This window comes from Varroa destructor, unplaced genomic scaffold (assembly GCF_002443255.2).
Source record: "Varroa destructor unplaced genomic scaffold, Vdes_3.0 BEIS01000001.1, whole genome shotgun sequence".
Lineage (NCBI taxonomy): Eukaryota > Metazoa > Arthropoda > Arachnida > Mesostigmata > Varroidae > Varroa > Varroa destructor.
The window spans coordinates 30,160,140-30,188,068 of record NW_019211454.1 but is presented as its reverse complement, the minus strand read 5'-3'; the positions used below and the strand labels follow the sequence as shown (position 1 = coordinate 30,188,068).

The following is a 27,929-nucleotide window of genomic DNA, read 5'->3' as shown; positions in this document are numbered from 1 at the left end:
ATCTTGATACTTGGAACGGCACCGATAGTTCTCCTAAGTGTTTCTAAGAGTCTTTAACATATGAAGTATGCTTTGATATCAGAAATATTGACATGAAGGGAACGGTGCGTGTCAATATGAGCAAACGGGATAAAAAAACAGGAGCAAAAGCTTACGGACCTATGTTACCTAGGTCTAGTTTGTACCGAGGTCGCAATATCAACAAACCCGGTTTCGGACATGCTCACTATAAAGAACAAAATATTTACTTACGGATTATCTAGCTACAGAAAGATAGTGTATTTAACCGTAAATTTTATTTTTATATTTGTGTTGCATTCTGCTATTAGCTGATAGGACGGATTATTACACAGTATGTAATGTATGCTTATGTCCTGCCTCTTATAACCCTTTTAATCACCTGGAAGCACTTTTGTCAACTAATACAGTTTTGTTTTTTGCCAATATAAAATAGCATTGCCCCTATTTGTTGTTCACCGCCCCTTTTTATATTCTAGCCTTGCTTTGTCAGGATCATTTTGCTTCTCCATTTATAGTAGTCTTCTTTTATTACCAACTATTGATTAAAACCAAAGGCCAATTTTTGAAGCAAATCCTTCTTCGCTTCGATCCGTTCGAGTTCTCTGCTTACCTTGCCATCTCACTCGCATTTTGACTAGAGTGCTTCTAAAAAGTCGTTTACTTCAACGCGGCCCTGTAACGCTAGCAAGGCAATGCGAAAAAAGTGAGGAAGGCACTTTAAGTTTGGCCACTTTCGTTTCATTTTTTCTTTTTTTTGGGGGGGGGGGGGGGCATAAGTAAGCACGCGCAAGGTCCCGATGCGCAAACGCTTCTCGTCTTGCCCAATTTTGCCCCCTTATTTGGCTTTGGAGAACAGTAACATACCCTCTTCTTTCGCTGCCATTTCTGCTCTCTGTGGCGGCAAAAATTTCAGCTGTTCGAAAGCATAAACCAAATCGGGCGGACATATCGAGCAAGAATGAGAACGTGAAACCTAGACAGACGGATTTGCTTCAACTTTGGTGCCGACCGGGAAACGCTACGCCGCCTAATCCCGGCGTATCCCAAGCGGCAGAAAGCGAACGATCGAAATAGAGTATGTGGTGGGGAAAACTAAAGATCAAGGGTAACTACTTTCCGACTTGTTCACACCTCGATATCTATCTTTGCATCTCGCTTCTCTGATGCCAGATCTCGTTCCTGGTTTAGCTAGTCACTCTAGATAAATCTATCGTCACAAGTTTAGAGCGCAGTTGAGCCATCACTCGCGATGCATACCGGCATGTATGAACGTGTCGATGTAAGGGGGTGAGGAAAATGACAACGACGGCTATGAGCTTGGCCACGACTAATGTCAGACTTAATTTCGCCAGCAATAATTCAAACTTTTCTGCTTTGCTCTTCCTTCTCCTCCTCCTCCGATTCAGATCCCCGAGTGGCTCGACCACCACCGGCCGTCCCTTCAGAGGCCAGCAACTTCTCACTCAGAGCTGACGCCCCCGCAACCCCGCTAACTCTCCTCCGTCTGATGACTGATCTCTCGTTATCGAATATAAAACGGCACTGCAGCGCCACCTTTCTTACACCACAACTAGACAGGCAGGTTTCATTCTCGTAGTGATGAAATTCAATAGCTTAAGTGCTTACTCTGGCACGGCTGGCCTTACGATCGACCAGGTAGCGGGCCAGCTTCTTTTCTCCTCCATCCAACATAAGCATTCAGCAGTCGGCTGTACTGAGGGGGATGGAACTGCCTGTACATATATAAACCGATAAACCATAGATACGTATTCTCCTTCGAACTCAATCCTGCACGTATAAGGTTGGTTAGATATCTCTAATCAAAGTATGGCTGGAGATGCTTGTGTATTTACCTAATACTAAAACCAAACTATATATACGTGTGTAAATATTTGTCTGCTCGTCTATAATACGTGTGTCGTCAATGGTTGAAGTCGATGTGAACAACCCAACATTGTACTTTATTCCCATAGACTTACTCGGAACTTAAAAAAATCGGACTAATACGTACACTTACCTACTTGTCCTAAAGACGTACTTCGTATCCGTACTTAGTCTATAAACAAAGAGCTGGTAAATTTTGCCTATAAATGATAGGAACCTTTTTCGCGTGATGACATTAAGTACTATTATCATCGACGGATATCAAGCTTCGAGTCATCAATACATCGGTTCTTAAGAAGGATCTACATTTGGTTTGTTAACGGCATTTAGGAATTTCAGAATATACGTACCATGACCGTTGAGTTCAAAAAGGTGTTCATCTCGACTTTTCTTAGGCACAAGTCCATTGGGGATGAGTGGAGGGCTTAAACTTCGCTTGAGAGAAGATATTGACGAATGCGGCAGCCTATGACCGCTGCTGCTGGAAATCCAATGAGCCCGCAGAAACAAAACCTATGTTAGCCAGGTCTGTCTAGGCTTCTTCTTATAAAAGTCTGTCTGTGATATTGTTATGACTGGTAGCATTCAGCCGTCTGAATCTCTAAAGGGTAGCGTTATCTACCTATGACATTTTCCTTTTTTACTTTCTCAAAAATCTGGGACGTCATGGCGAAAGCAATAGAGATACGGTGACTTTAAGAACGTAGATACCCACGCTCTCTAGTGGAATAAACCTGATAGTGGATCAGCTGTTCATCAACGTAATAACCAATAAATTTTAAATCATCAAGTGCTCTTCATATAGGTACTGAGCCAAAATCGTTTGCAAAATTTACTAGTCTCTAAATGGAACCATACATCTTTTTCGCTATTGAACAACTATAGTACGTACATATATATGAAGATTCTGTGAAGTAATGAAGGGGTTCAGCTTTCAAATGGTCTCAGTCGGCTTACTTGAAAACAATTTTTCATAATTAATTCCGATGCGTGGGACACATAAATAAATGCCGGCTAATACCACTCAATATATTTTACAGGTACTCCAATGGAACGCAAACAGCTTATTAGTGGGTTAAACTCAAACGCTAAACCTGATACCAATCGCTGCAACGCTCTTCGTAGATACGATACTGTTGACTTCCGAGGCTAGAATATGGATATAAAAGACACTGGGTTGTTGTAGTCAGATCGTCTATAGATTTTCATCGTCTTTACAGAGGATTAATCGCGCGCAACGCAAACTAACAACCAAGCCCAAAGATTATCGTTATGCGATGTTTACTTATAGATCGGATCACATAAAAAAATGCAATTAGATTAAAAAAAAATAAAATTAATAAGTAAAACCGTAAATTTTATATGTGAGAATATTTGCGAAGGTTTTGGGGTACAGTACGGTGGCAGTATGGGAGGCCGAATGATTGCCATAATAAGTATTAGATCTTGCTGCAGTTGATACAATGGTCGAAGCGGGGGGTTCATTGCTATCAGAGGCGAAGCTGAGATGGTCAGGAGGTCTCTGTGGCGCAGGGCAATAAGTCAAATTTTATACCGACAAAGACGATTTATTGCCGTAAGCACACATTTCTTGCCATGCCTGGTCAACTCTGAGGGCTATTGCTGTTCAGCTAAGTTTCAGGCATAAACAGGCGGTACATGGATGAACGGTTAGACACACGTCGTCACAACCATCACACAGGCCATTGCCATATGAACAAATTCAAGTTGAGCTCAATCACAAGCTCAGGTGAATGAATGAACGAACGAACAAGTAGAGAGGTGTACGACCTCGTTTGTTCTCTAGATTTTAGGGCTGGCTCTAGTTATGACTGCGTCAAGCGCGGGCAGCCACTGAAGACATCGGTAATAAATAGCGCGTATATAGATTTTCAACAAAACTACTTGTGTTATATCATATAGGCTAACTATAAGCATGGCGAGGTCTCATTGTGCACTTATTATGTAATCTACAAGTTAATGTTCGAGAAAGAGGTCCACGTGCCACGGCAAACGATGTGTACGATTCAAGGACCTGCAAATCAGGCTTTATGTAAATATTTTGGCACTACAAAAGACTAATGTACAAAACTCAGTTTCCCTTTTTAGTAATGATGAAAGTTTTCCCTTTCATCATTACTAAAAATACGCTAATTATGTGACATTGGTTTTGCGATGTTCATACGTCTGCAAAGCCCAGTTTGCCAAAAGCTGTACCTAAAACACGATACATCTAACAATTGGGGTATAAATTAAACCTATCTTTTTTGTCCGATTATATTGCTGAGTTTATTGCGTCCTTAGATCTGAAGTCACTGCTATTAGTTTCGGGTACTAAGCTTCACATCGAGCAACTACACCAGTTATACCCTCAGTCTTGAAAGAATGCAATATCCGTATCTATTTTAGCGTATGCGGGAAAACTCTGAAGGGGTAGCGAACCTGGCCAGGACCACAAGGATACGCATTGAACGATAAAACACAACAATTCTCGAAATTCGACTCCTCCCCTCGAGGTCCCTTAGCATTGTTTAGTCTATAGCAATCACTAATATTGACAGATGCACAGAACATGATGCTTCTCGGAGAAAAAGCTATCTCGGTGTGGCCGACATGCAAGGGTACATAGAGCCATTATTATGGGTCAGGTTGCGCAACTGTGATACGCTCAACTGAGGTGGTCAGCGCTGAGCGGCAAGCAAATATACGCAAGACGACTTTAACATTGTCCATAAGGGACTGAAAGACATGGCCAGCGGTTTAAAATTGCAGTACTATATACACAGTTTAGATATTTGTTATTTTTTTCTATGTTTGCACATTTTCCTCGCAGTTATTTTCCCGTTACAGCTACTCGACAAGGAAACAGACTAATCCCACAATGGGCCAGCAGAAGTGGCCGTCTACAATGAAGACATAGATTGTTACTTTCGGCTGGTAACTACTGCAGTTGTTGATGTGAAATAAAATATTTGAACAATATCGAGCGGCAACAGGAGCCGCGCCAGTGGCATCTGAAGAATCACAAATAACGACTAGGGCAAGGTGGAGAAATAGTTATAGTAAAACCTTGCGCTCTCGATCCCCGTGCTTTCTTACCTCACACGCTCTCGACGCTCCGCTTCTATTTAGGACTTGGTAGCCCCAGCAACACTACCGTTTCCCACTCTATAACCTTGCTAAGCCAGCAGCCGTCGTTTCCCCGGTTTTTCTCGTCCTCTCAACTCGAGTTAACGTTCATGACCACAAGTCGCCCAGAGTTGGACAAAATAAATACATCAATTCCATCAGGATCCGGTAACGACCGCTTCGATCAGGTTGTAGTCCAGCATGCCCGTAAAACTACAGAGATTGAAACAAAGCTAGGAGGTAATGGATGCATTTTAGGCTATAGTTGGCGCCAAGGGTTTACTTGCTTACGAGTTACGGGGTTGTTTGTTGCGTTTTGTGGGGCTTTCACTGTCGTGCCCGTCTTCTTCGTCTACTTCCTTTTCCTTCCTTTGTTCGTCAAGAGCTGAACTGGTGTTCAGCTAGTAGTTTCCACCCGTCTGTCCGTCTCGTTGTGTTGGTGGCCAAGAACGGCAGCAGCGGCGGCTCGTAAACGCGTCTTTACAGGTTCGCCATCTGTAGAGTTGATTTACAGTCGCGATTCATGACAGACAGACAGACGAAGTAGAGATCGCAGCCTGCACAGTTCGTCGTCTCTTCCGAATAGCTAAGCGCGACTATGATGATGAGGTGCGACGTAAAAGGACAACACTGGATATAGTCAAAATAGCTGGTCGACCAACTGAGTGTTCCATCTGATATACGCTTCTCGATACTCGAGAACAGAAAGGAACACGCCGTTTGCTTCAGATAGCTACCTTTTAGAATTGCCTTTTAATAGATAACAAATTAATTTTCACATGTGACCAAGATAGTCGATCTATATCTATATATACATTGCCACAAATAATTTGGAACTTCATATGTCAACTTCCTCGCACCTTCTGGCCTAATGATAACTTTGATAAGTTCCGCTAGTACTGTTGACGTGTCGGATGTGTTATTCTCTAAAAAAAAATGTCTGTTTAACGTCAATTGAGCAAACGTTGATTTGGAATGCGCGCCATCACTGCCACTTGTATTGTATGATAGACATGGACAAGTCCCTGGGAAGCCTGTCTGCCCCGTGAGGGTTCCTGACAACTTAGCTGTCTTGGAACGTAACTAGGGCAACGGGGCGAGACAAACGGTACCATACTGCTACCGTTTGATCAACCAAAAATCACCGACATCAGAAATGGACGTATGAATAACAATTCACTCAGGCGTGTCTGCCACACTATAGATCGACTTTAGGCACCTAACCAAGTCAATATTAGCTGTATCGTATCGTTGGGAGCGCCAGCGTCGCTTTCGAAGGCGATCAAGCGTGCAGTGAAGTCAACTTCCTAGTGCAAGCTCACAACGAACTGTGCAAATCGTCGAATCGATGAGGACACTGAGGCCGCGGGCACGTCAGCAGCATTACGAACTTCGTGTTGTTCGCTCCGCAACTCTATCGCGACCCTACGGCAACGTTCGATAATACTTCGCGTGTTGCTGTTGTTGATTCTGCTAACCGTAGCAGCGCCAAAAACTGATCTATTCTTCAGCTGCATCAGGGGCTCCCACATTTTGCAGTGAAGGCTGCCGCGAGGGATATTATCAAGGCACTTAGGACAATTGGACTCACCGTGTGGACCCGTTTGGCACCAACATCACGAGTATCACCGGCTGGCAGCAACTGCCGGCTCCTCCAGCCCTTCGAGGGCTCGGGATGTAAGCTACAACACTTGGATGCAAAGTAATGTACAACGCTCCATTAGATACGACGACTTTGATAGTGCTTTTCTCTCTCGCACTCGCACATTCATCCGTGCTTATTTCTTCTTTATCCTTCTACCTTTTGAGCCAGTGCCTGCGGCCTTAGGCTAACGGCCAACAAGATCATTAACTTCTCATCGATGCAGACAGAAAGGCAGACAGACTTGCTTGTGTCGTTTCGACAACTACGTACGCGTCTAAGTCTAGAATATATCTATATATACATACTTTCAATTTGCTGTCCATTGTGTACACATGCGCACTGGTAGACAGCACAATCAACAAATGCAACAAGCAGTCTACCGTCAGAAGTGGCTGCAATATAGAGCCACTTATCCTGGCAGAGTTGAACAGGTACCTGCATTGCCGGATCATATCCACTGTGCCGACAGAAAAAAAAAAAGGTCAAATTCGTACGTATAATACTACGGCTGGCAAGAAACAGTGAGTACCCAGGTTTTGGCACTGTTGCACATTCGCGAAGATTATAATTGTTTCTCAGTGAGATAAACAAAAACAAAAAAGGTAGGGAAAAACGGGTAAAAGCAATCTCCACCCACTACTTCGAAACAGAATTTCTGAATACTTTGCGGGCACACTGTTTCCGTCCGCGAACGAACATAGGCTAGATAACAGACTGCACCCCATGGTGCTCCGTGATTGGACGATATGAGCTCGTTTTGTTGTTTGCCGGAATTTTCTTTTTAGGTGCGTCGCAGATTGAAGAAAGCTTAAGGGACTGATCTGGTAACCCCTTGTCACCCCCCCCCCCCCCACTCTGCAGCAAGATTGCTGCGCTAACCGAAGTTTATTCGAAATCGAAACTATTTCCCTGCGTGCTCTTTCTTCCGGTCGTTGACTACAGTCGGATTATTCCTTGCTCCTTCATTCTCCAATCATATATCCGACGAATCCAAATTAACTGGCTTTTGCGGGTTGACAACCAAGATAGCGTCGGTTTCTCAGTGTTTAGTTAGCAAAACAAGACGACTTGACGAGCTAACGTAAGAGTAGAATCGAAATACTACTCGATGAGAGGCAGCGCAGAGAAAGAACTAGCTAGAAGATCATTAACAGGTATATAAAGGTAAGTACATTAATATCGTTAATGATATCCCCACCCCTCAACCGACCAGCATGCTCTCTCCTCTAACCTACTAACCAGCCTGTTTGCTCGCTCAGACCCACGCGTTACCACCCGATCCTCGTCCCGTTCGCTCCCAGCTAGTATATTCCTACGTCTTCCTCTAAGTTCGCATCTTCCCTAAGTTCCACCCATATTTCTCTACTTGGCTCCAGTCATCGCGCTAGCGCCCACCGGATCGCTGAACCTCGTGCTTGTCGAGATCGCGCACGGGAGTTCGCGGTTTTCGAATGGGAGACTACCGCTGTTAGCATCCATCTATGACAGCGACGATGAGGAGCAGCGCGTAGCGGCAGCGCAGCAGTTTTAAACAGACCAGGCAGAAAGAAAGCGGCAGTTCTGTTGGCTCTCTAGTGAGCTTGCAGATTTGTGAAGCTGCGAGCAGGCCGGCAGGCAGGCAGCCAGCCAAACAGTGGAATATATGGGTATAGAGAGATAGTCTACCATTTCGTGAGTACCTGCGTACGCCTGTGCATGTAAGTGTATGTCTGGTTTCGAGCAGTGTATTACATAACCCGGTCGCAACTAAGGCCCCGTAAAGCAAGAGGTAGGTTGGTTGGAGGTGAACTGGGGGGCGGTGCGAGAGGGGTAAAAGAATTGTGGGGGGTAGGTTAAATGTAGCGGCAAAATACGCTACTACTGCTTCTCCCATGGAATTACCATCATTGCTACTACAACCACCATCGCTAGCGCCACCTATTGCGCTGCGTCCGGCAGCGCGCCACAAGACCGATTCCATCTCCCGGCCCCGGCGTTCTCCTAGTAGCGCCACCGACGAGTGCCGCTCGAAAAGTATGTGCTCGTATGGTTATTAATACTGATGCTTCGAAAAGATTGAGGTTCGGGAAAAGAGGAAGGATTCTACCAGTTACGGACTGCTAATAGCGACCAGGGAATCGTTCTCCGTCGCCGCCTACGAAGGCTGGGGCAATCCCCGCTGTAGATATGCTCCTATATGTGTTCAAATCGACATTTCGACTAGTAGCTATTTGGTAGCGCCATTCAACGGGATATCATCTCTATGAGAAACGCCACCCGCAATTTTTCTAACAATACTTCGGTGTAACATAGCAGAGTTACAAACACTAGGTTGTCAAAAAGTTATGAAACGACGGTAGAAACGCTCCGTTTCATTAAAGAGTCACTTCGAACGATAAGGAACCCTCGTAACAAAACATGACACTCAGACGCACATTGTTGATATAGCTACACAGATAGATATGTTTCAGAACATATGTATTGGATGCGAGTAGTATTCTCCATAACCTCTTTCACACACAGTTCTTCCATATGGCCAGGTTGTGAGACTCGGCTGAGAGGCTGAAGCTACTATCTATTGCTGATACCCGCCGTTGTTTTGACTCTAGTTATGGCTACTCTTTTAGTTATACGATGACGATAAGGCTAACCAAGCAGTTTAGATTGCCAAGCTCTCACCCACGGTAGCGAATGTTCTGAATAGCTCCTTCTTATCGGTACGTACGAACATATATTTAGCTGGATCAATCATTCCGGTAGAGTACAGTCGATCTGTGCTAGAACCCGGCAATCTAGCTAGTTCAAATAAAACAGATAACGAATTTTGCGGGGCGACAGAAACTATGGTACGCGGAAGTTGCACTCAGCAGATGTCAAGGAAACGGTATGGAGATGTGAAAATTAAATTTGCCATCAGCGCTTCCGTGTATCATGCTGTGTTTTTTCTTTAGTAAATATAATATAACAATCTTTCATATCTAGTTGCTACACAAGACGTGTAAACTTGAGTAGTGTGAGAGTTTATGAAGAGGGTGTCACAGTTTGACAAAATCGTAGAATGCTTACGTTCTGTGTACCATACGATCAGCAATCTCACTGTTTGTGCAATTCGACAATATCTATCCCCATATAGTTCCTATACAATGTCATTACATCTGCTATCGCGTATTTCAAGACGGCTTCTATTAAAATCAGTATGGTATGATTTACTACAGCGCAGTTAGAACGTAGCTGATGATTGGTTCTGTAAGGGAACCGGTTCGAGATTGCACGGAAGCACTCTATGCACGATCAGGGCATGGCCGTAGATCTACAATAATATTTTGAACAATGTTACAACATACTATCTCCATATATACATATAGATCATGTGCATTTGGTAGGCCAAACGCCAGTGTTACTTATTCGGCTTTGTTACGTTGGTGCAATGTAGGCCATGGAAGGCAAACGCATGATAAATTGTTGCAACCTCCAAATCAACTGTGGCAGCAAGATGGAGCGATAGAATGAAGTTCAACGGGAAGCGTCTCGGTACATCTTCCGTGCTTCTGTTCTACTTGGAACGATCGCACAAGACACTCTTTCGTTAGGTAAGCCGCGCTAAATTGACTCTGTCAGGATGCGATCAGGACAGGAGATTCAAATCGAGGGAATGTTAAGTAGAAGCGGGGGAAAACATACTTCGACAGCGGAAGAAAGAGGAAGAGCGCGCGAAAGTAGGATCAATTTGAATTGCATTACATTATAGCACACACCTTCGCTTCGTCTGTGCTGGGACAAAGAAACTCTTTCAGTTGAGCGTGCAGCGAGGCGCAGACTCGAAATATATATGTATGGAACAAATACATAAGTCACTTAGAGACTGTTTCGACACAATGTTTGGTTTATTCTTCGTACACAAGATACTTTTTCATTCAGTAGATGAATGGTATCTACAACAGTTTGAGACGATAGCCTTGCTGGCGCTGGAAGGGTAACCAATGCTTGATTAGGTAAGTTTGTGCATCGCTACGCCCTCGTTGAATACTTTCTTCGTTGATGCTAAACCGCGATTCGGTACGGGTGCTGGGTTCGGGACTCGAACCAACGACCACTCGTATGCCGATGGATGATATTCTTTCGATATCGATACGATTTCTCTTGCGTCTTTTTCTTAAATCAGAGTCAAACAGTAATAGCGCCGTCATCTCAGTGACATCTTGCTTGCCGAACGGTAGCGCTGCTCTGCTTCAAGCCAGCGAACAAGGTAGATACATCGAAAAGATATTGTTATGCATTTATGCCGTCAGCGGAGCGTGAATCCGAAATAGGAACAACTGTTGTTGGCTGAGTTCGACGCCTTCGTTTGTCCAGATACATACATACATACATACATACATACATGTATGTATGTATGTATGTATGTGTTCATAAAGCGACCACGGCACGGTTAGATATAAGATAGATACAGGCGAATGAACAGCTATGCAGAGGACAAGGAAAAGAACACTTCCATATCCATTTAGAATTTGGCATTTAGCTTCTTCATGCTCTAAAGGACGACCGACGACGAAAAAGCCGTGACATATGTGGATATCCTATAACCAGCCAAACGGATAGATTGATGAGCGTATTTTTAGTTGTATACATAATGCTTTGATACCTTGAGCCCAACGAGCCTATAATCATAACAAAAAAGTCCTGGCTGACAAAAATGTTATAAAGTTACTATTTACTTTGAATTACTTCTGTCACGTTTTCATAGTATGATCTTCCAATTTCTATTATTATTATTGTCGTTTTGTATTTTGTGATTTAAATCTGTCTATTGTTTCTATTATCTGCTACTGTTCATTGTGGCTCTGTAGTCAACAGCTAAACTTCGCAAGTTCTTCACACGCTCAATACAGCGTGCCCCGGCCATGCGTCTGACACTGAGAACTAACTTTCCTCATGCTGGAAAGTAGTTTGTTAAACGATAGAATTTCCCTGTGCCTGTGTTACACATATGTCGGTGCAGGCAAACTATAATGCTATTGCTATATTCCTGCAGTCCTCGCTCGTATGTCTGTTTCCAATAAGGATATTCGTCTGAGAGACCTTTTCGTCAGTCGACATTGACCGGTTGTAGACATGGCCTGAGCACTTGGGCAGTATGGTACGCTAGCTTACCATGAAGCAGGGCCGGTATTAAAGGTATTACTTAGTAGTAAAATTGGCTGACTTTCGTAGTAGCGCGCTGTTTCTTATTTAGCGACATGTTATGCTGCGGTCATGCGATGACATGACGGCACGAAGAAGTCATCAAGTTCGAACGAATGGAGCAACAAACGTTAAACAGTGTTATTGTTGTTGTTGTTGTTGTTGTTGCTGCTGCTGCTGCTTTCAGCACGGCGCGGTGTGAACACTACGGATAGTGTTTGGTTCTACTTCACAATGTTTATAACTCGGAGATTAGCCGCCGCCGTCGCCACTGCGGCACCGCCGTTACAGCATAATACCGCGGAGCCTACTGGCCGGCCATTCGGACTTGATCGGCTAATGATACGGCCTAGGGTGCTTCTCGCTTGAGTAGTTTGCCGTTACCAGGACACAAAGCAGCACAAGCTCTAGACCTGAACACAACGAGAAAAAAACAGCTACCACCATACACTAGTGTTACTATTCCTACTACAACGATGGCCTCTCCCACTGGCGTAGGCTCAACGAGGAATACCCATGACTGAATCAAGCTTATTGTAAAATTCGCAACGGAATAAAATCATCATTCTGGCCTAAGAGCTGTAACGCATGAAAAACCAGACGAGGATTTTCTTTGGGATCCATTTCAGCGGCGGCTGTGATCAAGATTGTAAGGATAAGCACTAAAACCGATTAGTTGGTTCATATGCAATTAGTCCCTAATCAGCCTGAGCAGCTTTCCTATCGACAATGAAACATGCAGTAATAAACACGAACACACAAAAAGGTGCTCACTAGATAATAATTCTATACTCCTAGGCGCTGGAAAAAAAGGACTAGTAATAATGATAGGCCACTATTGCTGCGGTGCCCTACTATGAAGCTCTTATATAACTATGTTCGTTTTATCGTTATCGTTTATGATTCATACGATAAGATACTTGGGGGTGGTACTTGCGCTCAGACCGGGATAACTATTACTGTCTAATTATTTAAACAGGTGATAGGTTTTTCTGGGTTAGGCTCATTTTATGTCCAGTCCATATGTATATATTGTACGCGGCAGCCGCTTCTGCCCTCGATTACCAGAGAAACTATAATGGAGACGTCAAGGATTAGCGAAATCCAAACGAACGAGTTTCGCCTTTGCCGCTCTCTCGCAGATGCCTAGTTTCATCTAGCAAATAATGCCGACTTGCCAGTTTTGGCGTTGGTTTAAAAAAGCGGATCAGATTGTACATTACACGGCCACGAACCCCGCGCGGGAAATTGAAACTAAATCGTAAATCGATCAGGCTTGACTTTGCTGTTGACACATCAAATAGTCGCTTGAATAGAGAATATAGATCAGTCGCAGCTACCGAAATCGCCTCGATGGCTTCTGTTCATCTAAATACTACGTCCATTACTTCAAATCAGAGCATTAAGATGAAATCAATTCTTCAAGAAGATATCCGATTCCTGTACATCACTTATTTGGGCTGTTCTAGCATTTTAGATTATCCCAATACATATATATTATTATTATTATTATTAATAATGAAATTAGACTTGATCGGATAAGGTCAACAATCGAGATGAGTCTTCGAAACGATCTCAACCAACATACGCCTGAACTCTTAGTACGAAGCGATACAACAGGAGATCCAACATTATGGTTAGTGATGGAAATTATCGACATAGAAGGTTGACTCATTCTGATTGTATTACATGATCTCGGAAGAGCAGGATGCCACTGAGAAGGACAAAACCTGTTGGACGAACCAGTCATTGTACGATATACGTCCTTTAGACACACGCTGCCGACAGAGTACGTTAAAAAACTGACGTAGAAGGTTCGGCCTTTGTAAAAGGATGCATTCGGTAGTGCAAGTCATACGCGTGAAAGCATCTATTATTTAGCCTACGTTTCTATTGGACCCAGAAAATGTACTCGTCTTTACGATTTGTAACCTTCGCACTCTGGTGACAAATAGTCAGAGCATCGGCGAAAAAAGGTAACTTGCGAACGTAAACACACATCTCCCATACTGGGCTGCGCGTTTGCGGTATGTAAATTGCGATCAGAGTATAAGAGCTAGCCCTGCAGCGGTAAGAACTGTCGGCTGTGATAGCCCATCTGATACCGTATCGAGCATTGATGGAACGGTATCAGTGGATAGCACTCGTGCAAGAGGTCTGTAGGTAAGGAAATACTGTATACGATGTTAGTTGATCGGGATTTCGTTGTTAGTGTCGACAAGTCGTCGATTCAAAGCCACACTCACTCGTAGACATTCATTTATAGAGAAAAACATATGGATTCATTCATATTGTGTTGGTCAGATATAAACGAATGCACTCTGACAGCAATAAGATCGGATTTCCCTCTCTAACCATACTCGAAGGGCCGGGGGTCGCAGGTAGCAGGTAGACTAAGCATCGTTCACCACTCATCATCACCATACCTATTGGAACTAACCATCAAATCTAGTCGGTATGGATATTATTACTACGGATGGGCACGTATACAGACTTCCTTTCCTACCACTGGAGAGTCTTATGTTCGTTTTATCGGATGTGAACTTCTCCGTACTTTGCCACCGCAACAGCAACAACAACAATCCAGTTGTATCGTTGCCTCTGCTACGGCTGCAGGCACAGGTCGATCCGTTCTGTGCTTTGTGTGTTCGTGTGCTGAAACATGCGAAGATGCCGGCAGGAGCGGGACTAGAAACGAGAAGTCGAAGTGCCTATTGCTGGCGCTATTTGTGCCGTCGATTCTGCCTGCTGCGACGGCTGTAGCAAATTCTCTATCTTTCGTCATTTGATTGACAGATGAGTGACAATTTTCGAGTTTTAGAAAATCGTCTCGTAAAATGAGGTCTCGTCGATGATGATGATGATCAAGAAGATTTTTTGCGCTTTGAGCCACAGCCATTGACATAGTCATCATGACAGTTTGTAGTCGATTTTTTTCGTGGCTGAAAGGACGATCGCAGTAGAGTTGTAGCGAACCCGAAATCCCGGAGACACTAGTCACTGGCGTGAGTGCTGCCACGACCCGGCCGGGCTGTTTATTGTGCAAGTCTACTCGCTGTAACAGAAGCTAAATCTAGTGTTGTTCCTTTGTTATGTGAGAACGGGGAGCCATTGGTGGTCGAATGATCGGCACCGTCTGTGACGCTATTGCAGTTCGGTGTTTCCTCATATACTTGATACCTCACATGAGGCTAAAACCTCATAGGCTGGGTGTGCATGTGTGTATAGTTGTTCATATCGTTTCGCCTCTCATGATTCAATCGAGATTGTGCAAGGTAAATGGTTGTTCTCCCTTGTCATTAGGAGACAAGTACTTCCTTCGGGAAGAAGTCGCGCACAGACACAAACACTAAACGCTCAAATAGAGCGTGGGGGAAGAGAGAAATCAGGCTATGAGAGCTAGTTTCTTTAAACTGATGACGCTTCAGACACGTCTGTCAGCGCTTGGGCGCATTTCACGCTAAACAGACAATCGCAGCGACGGTCGGTGGCAGCCGCGATGGTTAATTGTAGTCAATTTTGATTCATCATAGAGCACCTTGTTGGATTTTTGACTTTGGCAACAACCGATCACGTCGAACGTACTCCTGTTACTGCATTTCGACAATATGCGTCCATGCAAAAAAAAACTCATGTTTTTGCTGTCCCTTGACGTCCTCCTCAACTTTGTCTATCTGTGTCGCTTTATATACTGTTGCTGCAAGTAAGCTTAGCTCGCATCTATTGGAGAAACTTGAATCAGGTAGATCGTCTTGCCATGGCCGAGCATGCTTTGAGCCCTAATTGATGGTGATCGGGTACGAGTTGTTATTCTGTGAATTTGTTTACAAAGACTAGCCAGATATGGAATAACTGTGCGAGTGCAACATGCCAGCTCTGTAGGTAACTAACTCCACATTAGGATCTATAGAACTTTTTTTGTCAACCAAATGCAGCTTCGAGTTGCCAAGTAACGCTGATTATAACGAGGAAAGCAGATCTTAGAAGGCAAGAAAACAAATAGAAAAACGCGTCATTTGGTACATTTCTGTGCATGGACAGCGATGGGAAGAAGTCAAGCGATGTAAAGGGAAAGGAAATCGTAATGTCCGGGAACGTAAACCCGCTGGGCAAATAGGTGCTAAAAGCGGACAAATATAGTTGTACTTAAACTAGTCGTGATAACTCATCGCACATGTACCGTACACGTCTTCTACAATATGTTCTTTAGCACGTCTGAAACCCAGGTAAAAGGTGAACACGAACATCGATGCACACTCACATATGTAATGAGCTGTACATGTGTGTGAGCATGTCTATTCGCAAAGCAGAGCAGGCCGAGGAAAAAGGCAAAACGTTGAACGAGATATCAAGAACAGGACGATGAAAACGGGTAACAGGGGCCGAATAGAGAAAGAAAAGAGTCGACGAAGTGAGTATCAAGAGTAAGTACATGGACAATAGAAAATCCATGTTTAATGTCGGGGCTTCGGCTCGTATAGAACAGTTGGGTTGGAAAGGCAGTCGGCAGACTCGAGCCCTCCCATTCGCATTGACCGGCATAGACCAGCAACAGCAGCAGCAACGGCGAGTGAGGGTGGCTCAGAGGGGGCAGAAACTCATAAAGAGGTTTTACAACCTTAATCGTAAAATTTCACTTATAATACCATTTCTTCTCTTATCTCTCGCTAGCAGTGCGTTAGCAGTTGGCGGATAGTGGGGGCGCCTGTTTCAGCCGTCCTCGCAAACCTGAGCCGATTCCACTGCCCCTTTCCGATCTCAAGCAAGGCAATGCATGCCGTTCCTGTCCCAGCCGCCACCGCTTTGGCAGGAGGATCTCCAATCACCCACCTTTCTGCAGAGAACGAACGGAGCAGCTTGTCCACTTTTTGTCAAGCCTTGAATCTTTTTGGCAAACGCCGCCTTAACATAGTGACAAACTCGTACAGACTATAGATAACTTGACAAATACACAAGGAATCAATCTGCGTTTCAAGGAAACGATATCTTAACTAAACATGGTCTTGTAAGTACAATATGGTAATTGCTGGTTATTACTTGCATACATTTGCGATACAATCGACTGTAAACATGCGTACGCGATCTGGTCAGGCATTAAGGGTGACGAAAAGCAAATGGGCATGTTAACATAAATGAAACATTGGGAACAGAAATATGAGATACACTTAAGGACCAGTGAAGCCGTATCTGATTGGTAATCTGGCATAGCTTTATGTGTTTCCATACACCCATTGTTGGTGGGGCAGTTTCTAACTGTTTCCCTTTACTAAACAAGTATATTCCAATAGTTGTACACTGCGCTAAGTAGCTCTCAGGTTATCATGATAACCGCGCCGATACCAATTAGCAAATAAAATCGACGATGATGACATTAAATACACTTAGTTATGACAGGCCTGCGGAGGAGAGGATTTCCGATCGGTATTTGTTGTTATCGATGTTGAGCTTAACTCTGTGATAACGATAGTGTTGATGAGCGGGAAATGAGAAAAAATAATGTCGATTTTCATTGATTGTGTTCATCACGAAAAAATCAATCAAAAATCACTTGAGTCTATCTTTCGATGACATCGAGAAGGGGCCAATGGGGGAAGGTCAGTCAAGTCGTCCGTGGTTTTTTTTGTCTAGCCCTTTTCGGTGCCTATCATACTCCACCTATTTTGATCTAGCGCATATCTGACTTAACCAAAAAAAATAATAAAATAGGGGAAAATACTTTTTCGTTGTTTTTCTGTTGATTGCTTGCTTCGTCGTACGGTCAGTGAACGGGATGTGAGTAGGGCTCAACGTCGATTTCACCCTGTAAACTGAATATTGATTGATCTGTTGATCAAAAGTCTAGCGAAAATTTTACAAAGAAATAACGCGCGCAGCCTATGTCCATCAACAGCTCCATCAGCAGATAGCTGGTTATGTAATACGCGAAACAGCAAGCCCGCATACGTGCGTAGATATATAAATAATAATATTCGAAAAAAGATTGATAAACCTTCAGAAGCGAGGCTCTTAACTCACGACGACGATAGGCTGTCGGCTGTACTCACTAGACCTGCTTTGGGTAACAACAACAACACCAACAGCAGTTCGATAACAACAATCGTCAGTAAAAGCAGCAGTAGCAGCCTTGGCGTTAGCGTCATGGATGCAGAAGTTACTTGTCCGGACCGAAGTCCATCGGGTCAGGCAGATCGACAACTGACGCGTACACACGCACAATAGATACATACACGCGCACACTGCTAGACGCTCATACAATCACCCGTTCTAACGGCAGATCCAAAACCGAAGTTGGGGGGTCGTCCATTCATCCATCCATCCGTCGTTGGTGGACCGCGACAGCTGATTTTGTCGCTGTTGTTGTTTTAGTTATAGTTTTTTTTTTGACTTATCGTCACTAATGGGCGTATAGATGAAGAGAGCTGAACTTGCAGAAGGGACGTAAGCTATAGCAAACGGGCCTCAGCAGTTTAAAGAAAATCGTGATACCGTTATTATAATTTTTATAACTTTCTTTCTGCTGCTGAGGTGCTGAAATGTTGTTGTTGTTTTTGCTATTGTTGATGCTGCCATTGATAGGTGCTGTCTAGCCCGAAAATTTGGCCCAAAAATGGATGAAACAAAAAGAGACGTGGAGACGTAATGTGCAGTTGTTTCAGGGGCGACTCACCTCTGCTGCTGCTACTACGAAGTAATTTTGGCCTGCTTTATGGCGACATTGATTTGTCCCTTGTACAATAAAATAGCAGGATAGCTTAATTATTGCGATCCGAACTCTGTGTTCATAATACCAGACCATTTTTCTTCGTTTGGTTCCTGAAAATGTTTAGTTGACGAAACGGTGTCAACTACTCTATTACTGATGGCAAACAAATAAAGGGACGAAACCAACTTCAGATACTCCTGACTGATGATTGAACAATACATTTTTATGGTTTTTAATTCATGAATTTAACCCGCTTATAAATAACCAGTAAACTAGAAAATGATCTTGGCTCAGACGTAGACACCATCTCGAGAAACAAATGACCACATTGTGACGACTTCTTCTGTTTTTCGGTCAAACATTTTTCCCGACCCAGTTAAGTGCACGCAGGCGTGCATAAAAATCCTGATAGATCTTTCCACCTGAATCTTTCGAATAGCTCCCGAATCTCCAACTACACCAAACCAGATGTGATTACTTACTGCAGCAATAAATGTAAGATTCAATGTCACCATAATCATAGGAGATCACCTCCGACTATAAATATAAACAGGCAGCGGAGGAAGAGGCACATTTTCCCTATCGCTCTTTTTGTCATCGTCGACTGGTCCTGCGTACAGGAGCCCCACTTTTTCAAGAAACGGTACAACAGGGTGCTTTCCATGAACCAATTGTACTTATTGAATCGAACTTACCTGATTTCGACCACCGGGTCGTTGCTGCCAATGTCGATTTGCCTCAGCCAAACTGTGCGAAAAAAGAATAATTTTCGAGTAGACAAAAACTGTAGCTCTTTTCCGCGAGCTAGCAGCATCTATAAAAGTAAATCATTACATTGAAGGCGTTTTGTGCGAGTTGTGGTCAAGGCTTGATCACGCGTGCCCAGTTATCTTGTAACCTTGGCCAGAAATCTAAGGCAATACAGATCAAATACAACCTGATTCTATTTTCTTTTCCCTTCCAACAAAGATGGCGGTCAGGTCTGGAATGGCATAGATTTCTTAATGCAATAGCAGATAGGTTCTACTTATGTGAAAGGTACGATTGACGACAACGAATTCGTCTAGACGAATCGAAAAGTGCGGAAAATGTGTACAGAGTAGTTGAAGAAGGATGAAACCAGTATAAAAGTATGTACTATCTGTAGACGCGACTGCCTAACTCAATGTGGTCACACCGCAGCGGCGACCACCACAGATTGTAAAACCATAAATATCCAAAATTCGAAACTAACAGAGCAGCAATAGAGGCCAAATAACAGACAGTCATGATCAAAGGCGATATAAAGGAGTGGCTTGATCACTTCTGGCTGACGTCTGTTCGAGTGATTCGAACGATCTCTAGCTCAGACCCGTTGTGGTTCTGTGCCACGAGAGGGACCAGTCGGCGTAGCATCTGATACCTACAGAGAAATACACTCGCAGATTACGACTCCAGCCTCGCCAGGTCGACCGGAGGCTGACAAACACATAGGTGACCTATATAAGCGCACATGTTATACCTTTTTGTTATCTCTGGAAATGGTCTACCTATATAGATTATGTGTCATTCGGTGATGTACTTGGCGTACCATAACCATTCCTTATTAAGTTGAAACGAATGTAGCGAGCAAAGCTTTAATAATCTGTCCTTTGTATATTCAAATATAAGCTGTCTAAAGAGATCTGTGTGAGCTCGATTGAGGTATGTAGGCTTTGAAAGCATTTTGTACCCAAAGTAATTGTATTCTTTTTTTTGCAAATACAATTACCTAAGTAGAACTCAAAAAAAGATAAGTTAACAGTAACGCAGCTTGGAGAGCCAACATTTTGAAATGGCAATTCGTTCTTATGATGGTAAGTTCAGAGCCTGACTATTGATGAATTTTATCCGTATCGTGCGCAAACTACGTTACGCTTTTAAAAGAATAATTTTTGGCATTCATTTACTGACCGTAGTAAGCTTCGCTAGCAGAACAGAAGAGACCCATTATCCATCCGTTATAAGGGTTCGATGACGATGAAGCTTACAAAAGAAATCAGCACCATATTATATTATAGTACCGTGAGATCGTTCTACTAAATACTGGGTCTCGTTATTTTAGAGTCGGAACGAAGCAGTTTCTTCGAGAATTGATAGATTATGAACAATTACTAATGCGCTTGCTTTAGCTAATTCTGTTTCCTCTAAACTTTGATCTGCATAGACGCAAGTACGCTTGTCTGTGGCGTGACTGTAGACCTTTTAGAATAATACTATTGCCAATAGACCAATAAAGCATGCCATTTATACGGGGAATTGGGCAGTCGGCCATCGGACCAACAAACGGTAACGATTGCACTAAGGCAAATTCTGCACTGGTATTATTACCTGGTAAATAGTCTTGTCATCAATTTTAGTCTAGACCTAGCAATTGTTACCCCTATGTACTTTTAAAAAATCACAACGCAATTCTCTACTGTCCATCGTTTGAGTCTGAGGATACGAAGAAGATCTCAAACAGAGCCTGGAAGTGTCTTACGCTGAAAGATTCAGCTTCAGGAGGTCTATGACTAGGCAAGAGACCTTACACTGTGCTCAGTACACAGGTCCGGAATGAACCTGCAATCTATAAGCAGTTTACTGGATTTGCGGTGTAAAGTGGCACATCCCGTGATCATTTGATTCGACTTACACCCGTGTTAGACGGTAACTATATGGGCGCAAACAGATGAGAGAAACCTTTCTGAATGCCACTCATATGTGGGCGCAGTGAGACACTAAGAAAAATACTAGGATCTTCCATGTGACATAACTTAATCTGTTAATGGTTGATCGTGCACAGTCTATCTCTCTGATGATGTTCATGAGAAGGAAATGGGCGACGCTCGTGCTGCCAGGTTAAGAGTACCTGAACCCTTCGACCACAAGAGAAATAGGTTCTGTGCGATTTCGATTGTTGCTGATACGACTTACTTTATTCATCTATGGAAATAAGAAGTCCGTACATTAGTTTAGAGGTACGTACCTTTTGTTTTCCATATATTATTAAGTATTACATATACTTTTCGTATATGAAGTTACTTTGATGTATTCACTTTATTTCTGTGATATGTAAGTTTCCATGTTGTCATATGCAACGTTTGGACAAGTTTTGAATTCAGTTGACCTTTTTCAATTCGATTCGGTCTTGTTACCTGTTACACGAGATACCTGCGTATGCTGCTGGTCTGAGCACGATCCACTGACTGATAGAAAGTTATTCATTTTTATATATTTTTGAGTATCGATATTTGCTTTTGTATCAAGCGGATAATTTTGGTCCTTGCATTCAGTGTGACGTGCACGTAAAAACATGATTATTGTTGTATCACGCCATGTGCCACCGCCAAGCTGATCGGAGAGTTTCACACCGTGGCCACTAGATGGCACCATGCTTCTCTCTTTTCGCAAAGCGAAACTAGCCGTTCATTGGATCTGTTTGCTACGTAATGTTTTCGGTGTCGTAAAGACAATAGAAAATTTGCTCAATTGCTTGAAAAAATGCAGCACACAATTGTTTCGTGACACTAATACCCGTAAAATACGGACGATCATTAGCATAATAGGCCACTTCGCTAAATAATTTTCACAGCATTAAATTGATGAAGTCTATGTGAGCGATAAGGTGATGGTGAGACGGTAAACAACAAATAAGGATAACGATTTACTAGATCAAATGAAAGCCACCAGGGGGTTTGACTTCGTCCGAAGATTATTGTTGTCGGCCAGCGTATATCTGGTCGGTCAGTTATAAAGAGCACTGTTTTTATAGGCTGATTCATAGGCCACGATACGCTGCCTTTTTTATATATTGTGCCTAGTAAATATAGCTCGCTGAATCAAACCGATTGCGTTTGGTTTTTTGGTTGGGGAAATCGTCTATTTTTATTTTTAAAATCAGCCCTGGGCTATACACAGCTTCATAACAAATGGATTTAATACTGGGAAACAAAGAAAAAAAAAACTGCTATTAAAAAAGTTACAAAAATCGTTAAGAAAGTTTCGTGCTTTCATTTTACAATATGATAACATGATAACACTGTGTAGACCATCATTCATATTTTATACATTGACCATTTGACCAATATCTCTTTCCATTATACTGTTTTAGCGTTTCTTTTCAGTGAAAACTCGAAGCAAAGGTTTGTAGGACCTGGTAAATCTAGGCAAGTCGTACAATTATCATGAACGATCTTTGAATATCAGTTTATATCTAACTATATTAAGAATGGTTGTTATCGTCAGACAAGTGGTAACATAAATGTAATGCAACTATATAGATAATTGCAAGCCTATTTCAAACAATATAATACACTGGCGAATATTATACCACAACAGGGGCATCGATAATGCCTACCGTTACTGCTCTGTCATCTGAACTATATTCCAACCCGTCATCAAGCCTTTCGCAGTTCCTAGCCATTCATTCTCATTATTGCACTAATTCATTTGATGCTTATGAGTACACGACGTGTTCGGAAAAGGTCAATAGATTTAGAAGGACCTACTGTAGTCCAGTGAGAACGCGTAAGGGCAGAACGTATAAAAATTAGCCAAGAGCATTGTTACGCACTTATTTTGAACAATTTTATTGTACACTGGCTTGCAGTGCTCGACGTGACGTTCCGATATTAGGTAGCGCTGCGTTTTTTTCCAACACCCTGTACCCGCGCCGTACTCGGCCAGCCATCATAAATAACGTTTAATTTTGAGCTTTGCCCTAGTCCTTTCCCGAGCTCTGTCGTTGAGGAAGAACTCACAAACACCGTCGTCAATTTGCAATATCCATTTGCAACATCCGAAGACTTCTGAGAGAAACAGCCGACTTGGTTTGCTAGTCGACTGCAAAAGCCCCAAGAGTCATCTTTACCATTGGCAAGGGGCGAACGTAACATCTCCCCCTTGAGACAGATACACACACACCTCCATCACCTTTAGCGGCATCGGAGGTGTCACCGGTTGTGTGCAGAGGCAAAGTTGAATGCAGTACTTCCTTCTCTATTTCTTCCGCGTTGCCTAGAGCTACTGTATGCATGTGTCGATGTGCGTCTGTGCGGCGGGGGGATAGGTGAGAACATCGTGGATATATCGAAAGCTTGCAATCTTTCGAGAACGGGTTTCCCCTGAACGAGAAAACGCAGATGACATTAGTTAGTCACATATGTAGCACAAGTTCGTCGGCTGTGGCAGTAGTGGGGAAAGCTTCGCCGTCACCTCTTCTGTTCGAGTATGCCCGTAACCCATTACTATCTAACTGATGTTCTCGACTCTCACATGAAGGCTGACAACACCATGACGAAGGAGCGACCCTACAGATCCGTGTACCGAGTGGGGAAAATGGGTGTAAACTGCCGAATGAATCACTTCGAGCAGCGCGAAGCAGGGCGTTCCCATTTACATTGCGGGGCCGAGAAAATACAGTGGTGAAGGCGCGGACGAACTGCCACCATGGCCTTTTGCCACCGCTTTGCCCTTTAGGGTAAATTAATACTAGTACTAGTGAGGCATTATGAAGTACCCAAGCCTGGTCGCCTGGTACGACACAGAACAACGCAACGGAAACGCGGAGATAGATAGAACGAAAAAGGTCGTTCTACATATAGTTGTATTGCTAAAAATAGCGCTACAGGAGGCGGTGGGCCCATTCATAATCTACGGAAATTCTGTAGGAACGAAGTCTAAAGAAAGAGGCAATCAGAAATAGGATCATTCATTTAAGAACAACGGATAGCAAGGAAAATTGTTGCCATAAAAATGTGGCATGGCTATTTCTCAATAGAAGACTGTTTCTCAGGCTTCCCGAAGTGTTACGGATTCACTTCGCTAATATCACAAATCAAAAAAAAGGATCCGCGGCAGATATTAGTAGGAGACACACTGAAAATGATTGGCGTAACGTTCCGGTGTATTGCATTCTGCTGTATAAATCGTTCTATCTATACGAGCGCGGTATGTCTATAACAGATCACAGAGTGCATACGTGAAGTTAGAGATCGCTCGCAAAATGACGTTGTTACAAAATGAGCTCGCTCCTTTTCTTTGACAAAAAAAAGTGTGCTTTAAGCAATATTTCAGTGAATTATTAATGTTGTCTGGTTAAAAGTTGTGTATATGGTAGCTGATTGGAAGGCGTTGGTCTGCATTTAAAACTATCTACCGCCCACGATTCCTTATCTACAGATGTATCATTCCACTCGCTCAGCGAAGATCAACTTTGCAACGCCCGATGTTCTTCTGCTGTCTCAGCTTATTCTTTCTATATTTGACTTCTTTTATCAGTTTGACTTGATGGGTTGCAGTGACTGACAGGTTTAACCTGTAGGCTCTATCGAAGTTCTCCAACACAAACAATATCTCGTAACTTCGCTGCCTCGGATCAGACTATCGGCCGACCGCCTCCACGATGGCGACCAATCAATCGCCAGAAAGCAATCTCCGCTAAATCTCTCCACGGTATAGGCGCACAATACAATTGCAGGGTAGAGCTAGAGTCAGACATCACATGTCGGTACATTGCATGGCATATAGATACATTTAGAAATCTCGTTCACTGCACATGGCCGATTTAAGTCTTTTCCTTTCATATTTCTGTGTTTATTCAAGACTCTGGGCTGTGGCAGCGGTCTCGAATACTACTCTCAATACGTATATATGTTTCTGGCACGTCGCGACCGGTAATCGAATCCCGAGTAGTGAGTTGCAGAAAACAGACTGGCTTCACGAATATGACGTTGTTTCCCGTTGCTTCGTACGTACATGCATATATGTGTGTGTATGTGTCACTGGATGATCCATGGGCTCGCTCTGTCTCAACTTCATACACTTGAAGAATACATGAAGTCATCAGTCGTTTGAAATGATTATTCCTGATCTAAACACAAAAAGGCCAAGTGAAAATAGAGGAAAAAGAACAAACGAATTTCAAGTTATGCATTTGAATCGCAGCGGTGGTAGCACTACAACACTGAACATGACCGATGCGGCATCGAAACCATTACGCACGGGATGCTTGACCGAAACGGTGTCTTCTTATACTTATAGGTAACGCTTTTGGCCCCTGATTCACGAGCCGCAATCGGGTTACACGACGTGCTTATTGTTGCTACTCTAGCCGCTGTTTCTGTACTCTACGAGTTTCGTTTTGTAGTAACAACGATAGTGAAATCGCACAGCGGACTTGTATCGCAGGACGGATTGCTGGCGGCGACGATGGCGGCGTTCACTGGGTCGGGCCCAATGATTGGCCAACTGGCCTTTATTGAAAAGCTGTGCATGTGTGTGTCTGTGTCTAGATGTACATGTATATGAAGTTGGCTTTAGGCGTCTACTGCTGGCGCTCCTGTTGTCTGTGAGTTGTTCACACGTTCGCCGAAGCGTGGCTAACTCGATCATCGAAGTTGAAATGCCCAGTGTCTACAAAGGCACCACTCTGGATACGAGTGAACGAAAAATGGAAAGAAAGATACATGAAGGATGAAAACCAAGCCAAGAACGGAGGAAGGTGCCATTGAGAAGCAGTGCGTTACAATTCGAGTACTTCTTTGGAAATGGCGATCGAATCCCCGATCGACCAGAACATGCGTCAGACATCGCGACCTGACAGAGCGACACGCGGAGAGATCGAACACCAGGGCACTGAGAGAAAATGATCTGAACCCTTATTTGACCTTTCCCGCCGGCTAGGTACAGCCAGGTATACTTCACTGCTCACAGTTACTAGCACAAACACACAAGTGACATCAGCAATAGCAGAACTGATAGCGGTATAAGCAAAAAAGAAAAAAAGGTAATAATAACATAATAAAAAAATCATGTAGTGTCATTTACGCTACCGCTGTAGAAAGGTCGGCCAACGGTGACGGCTACCAATTAGGCGCAGCCTTAATCGAGCTTGAGAATGACTCCCGGATCTGCGTCAGTTCTTAAGCGAGAAGAAGTTACGCGTGCAGTTATCTGACCAATTCCATCCTGATCCGGTATCAGTAACTAGTTGTGCAAACGCAAAGTAACTGTACAGAAAGTATAGAAGACAACTCAATAATTGGCCATGATCAGTATCGAAGCGATGCTGCCAGCTGTCACGGTCGTTATAAAGCAAGGATCATATTAAATTTTTAGAACTGAACATTGTTTATTGTTTCAGAATGCGTGTGTAGGGCAATGCTTCTTAATATTACATATGTATGTATTGCATTTTTGAAAACTACTCACAGATATGCTCGTGGTAAACTTCAGCCCTGCTCAACTTACTTACCACCGACCGATCGAGAAGCGAAAGCTAAGTTATAGTGAACCAGAGTCCGCTATCAACCTGTTATCAAATAGAACTAGAGGGAAGCGCACGTTGCTTGAGTAAAATAGATTTTTAGTAAGAAGTATAATGTAATAATATGCTACTTTCGTTCATTGAAAACTTCGTTAGCACGAGCACTGATCGTCGTTTCAGGTCAAAATTTGTTTAGCATTGGCAGCAAAGCAGTCACGATTAAAAGATCGACGAAGGAACGATAACGGATGTCCAACGAAATGAATGAACGAGCCTATGTAACTAGGTCAGAGTGTAAAAGTCAACGAAGATGCATGACGTCCGGACAGTTTCTGGCAATATGCCTCTGATTCGACCTCACTGCTGCTACTACTGGTGCTATTAAAAGATGATTTGGAGAAAGGTTAGGGAACGAAAATTTAGCGGCGTTCGTTCGTCTATTATAATTATTAGCTCATTATAGCATAGCAACACCTCCAATGACGGATCACTGGGGTGAAGCTGTTTGGAATCGTCCATTGTATTTAAGTTGTGAGAACCAACAGCTTTTGTCTTTATGATCTAGAGAAAAATGGCACGATTCTGTAGCACATTGTAGTAAACACGGCTGACCGCTTGATAAGTTCCCATTATTAGTATGTCATCAGCGGCCATTAAGACTCAAGCGACAATCTATTCAGCAGTTGGATAAGCGTAGACAAAGAAAAATGAAGATCCTTTAGGCCAAATGCAGTTTGATCCTATTGAAATTACTCATTGTCGTCCACAACGAGAATTTTTGGATATTAAACTAAAACAACTTATCGTGTATAACTTTCTAGTTCAATTGAATCACTTAGCTCAGTAACGGCCGAACCGCTTGCTCCATTTACCTAACACTGTTTTAGCGAGCGTAATTTTTGTTCACTTATTCGCCGGGCTGGTTCCTGCTTAATCGTTTTTTTAAAAAAACATACACAAGAGACAGACCTAGTGCATTTGCACGTACACGTGCCGTACTGGCGTTCTACTCTACACTTGTCTTGTCAAATATCTTGTTTATTACCTGCCGTCTGTAGATTGTCTAGTGAAATAAACCTAAATGAGCCCATGGATGTGTGTGCGTTGATCTAGTACAACGG

General features: G+C 43.2%; 1 protein-coding gene and 1 long non-coding RNA gene across 11 annotated transcripts in view; both read right to left on the bottom strand.

Annotated features, from left to right (window-relative positions):
- LOC111243268 (uncharacterized) overlaps positions 1-27,929 on the bottom strand; it is a 165,509-nt gene that overhangs the window by 59,604 nt on the left and 77,976 nt on the right. For 9 of the 10 annotated variants that reach the window (XM_086980541.1, XM_086980532.1, XM_086980552.1 and 6 more), the window contains one exon: positions 2,256-2,386. In XM_086980541.1, the coding sequence (XP_086836667.1) occupies positions 2,256-2,386 (131 nt within the window). The remainder of the gene's footprint in view (positions 1-2,255; positions 2,387-27,929) is intronic. The other variant, XM_086980536.1, reaches the window with a different exon arrangement.
- LOC147758492 (uncharacterized) lies at positions 10,530-18,171 on the bottom strand. The gene is made up of 3 exons (XR_015321550.1): positions 17,829-18,171; positions 17,556-17,646; positions 10,530-11,235 (listed from the first exon to the last, which is right to left on the bottom strand). It is a non-coding gene; the product is annotated as an uncharacterized LOC147758492 (long non-coding RNA).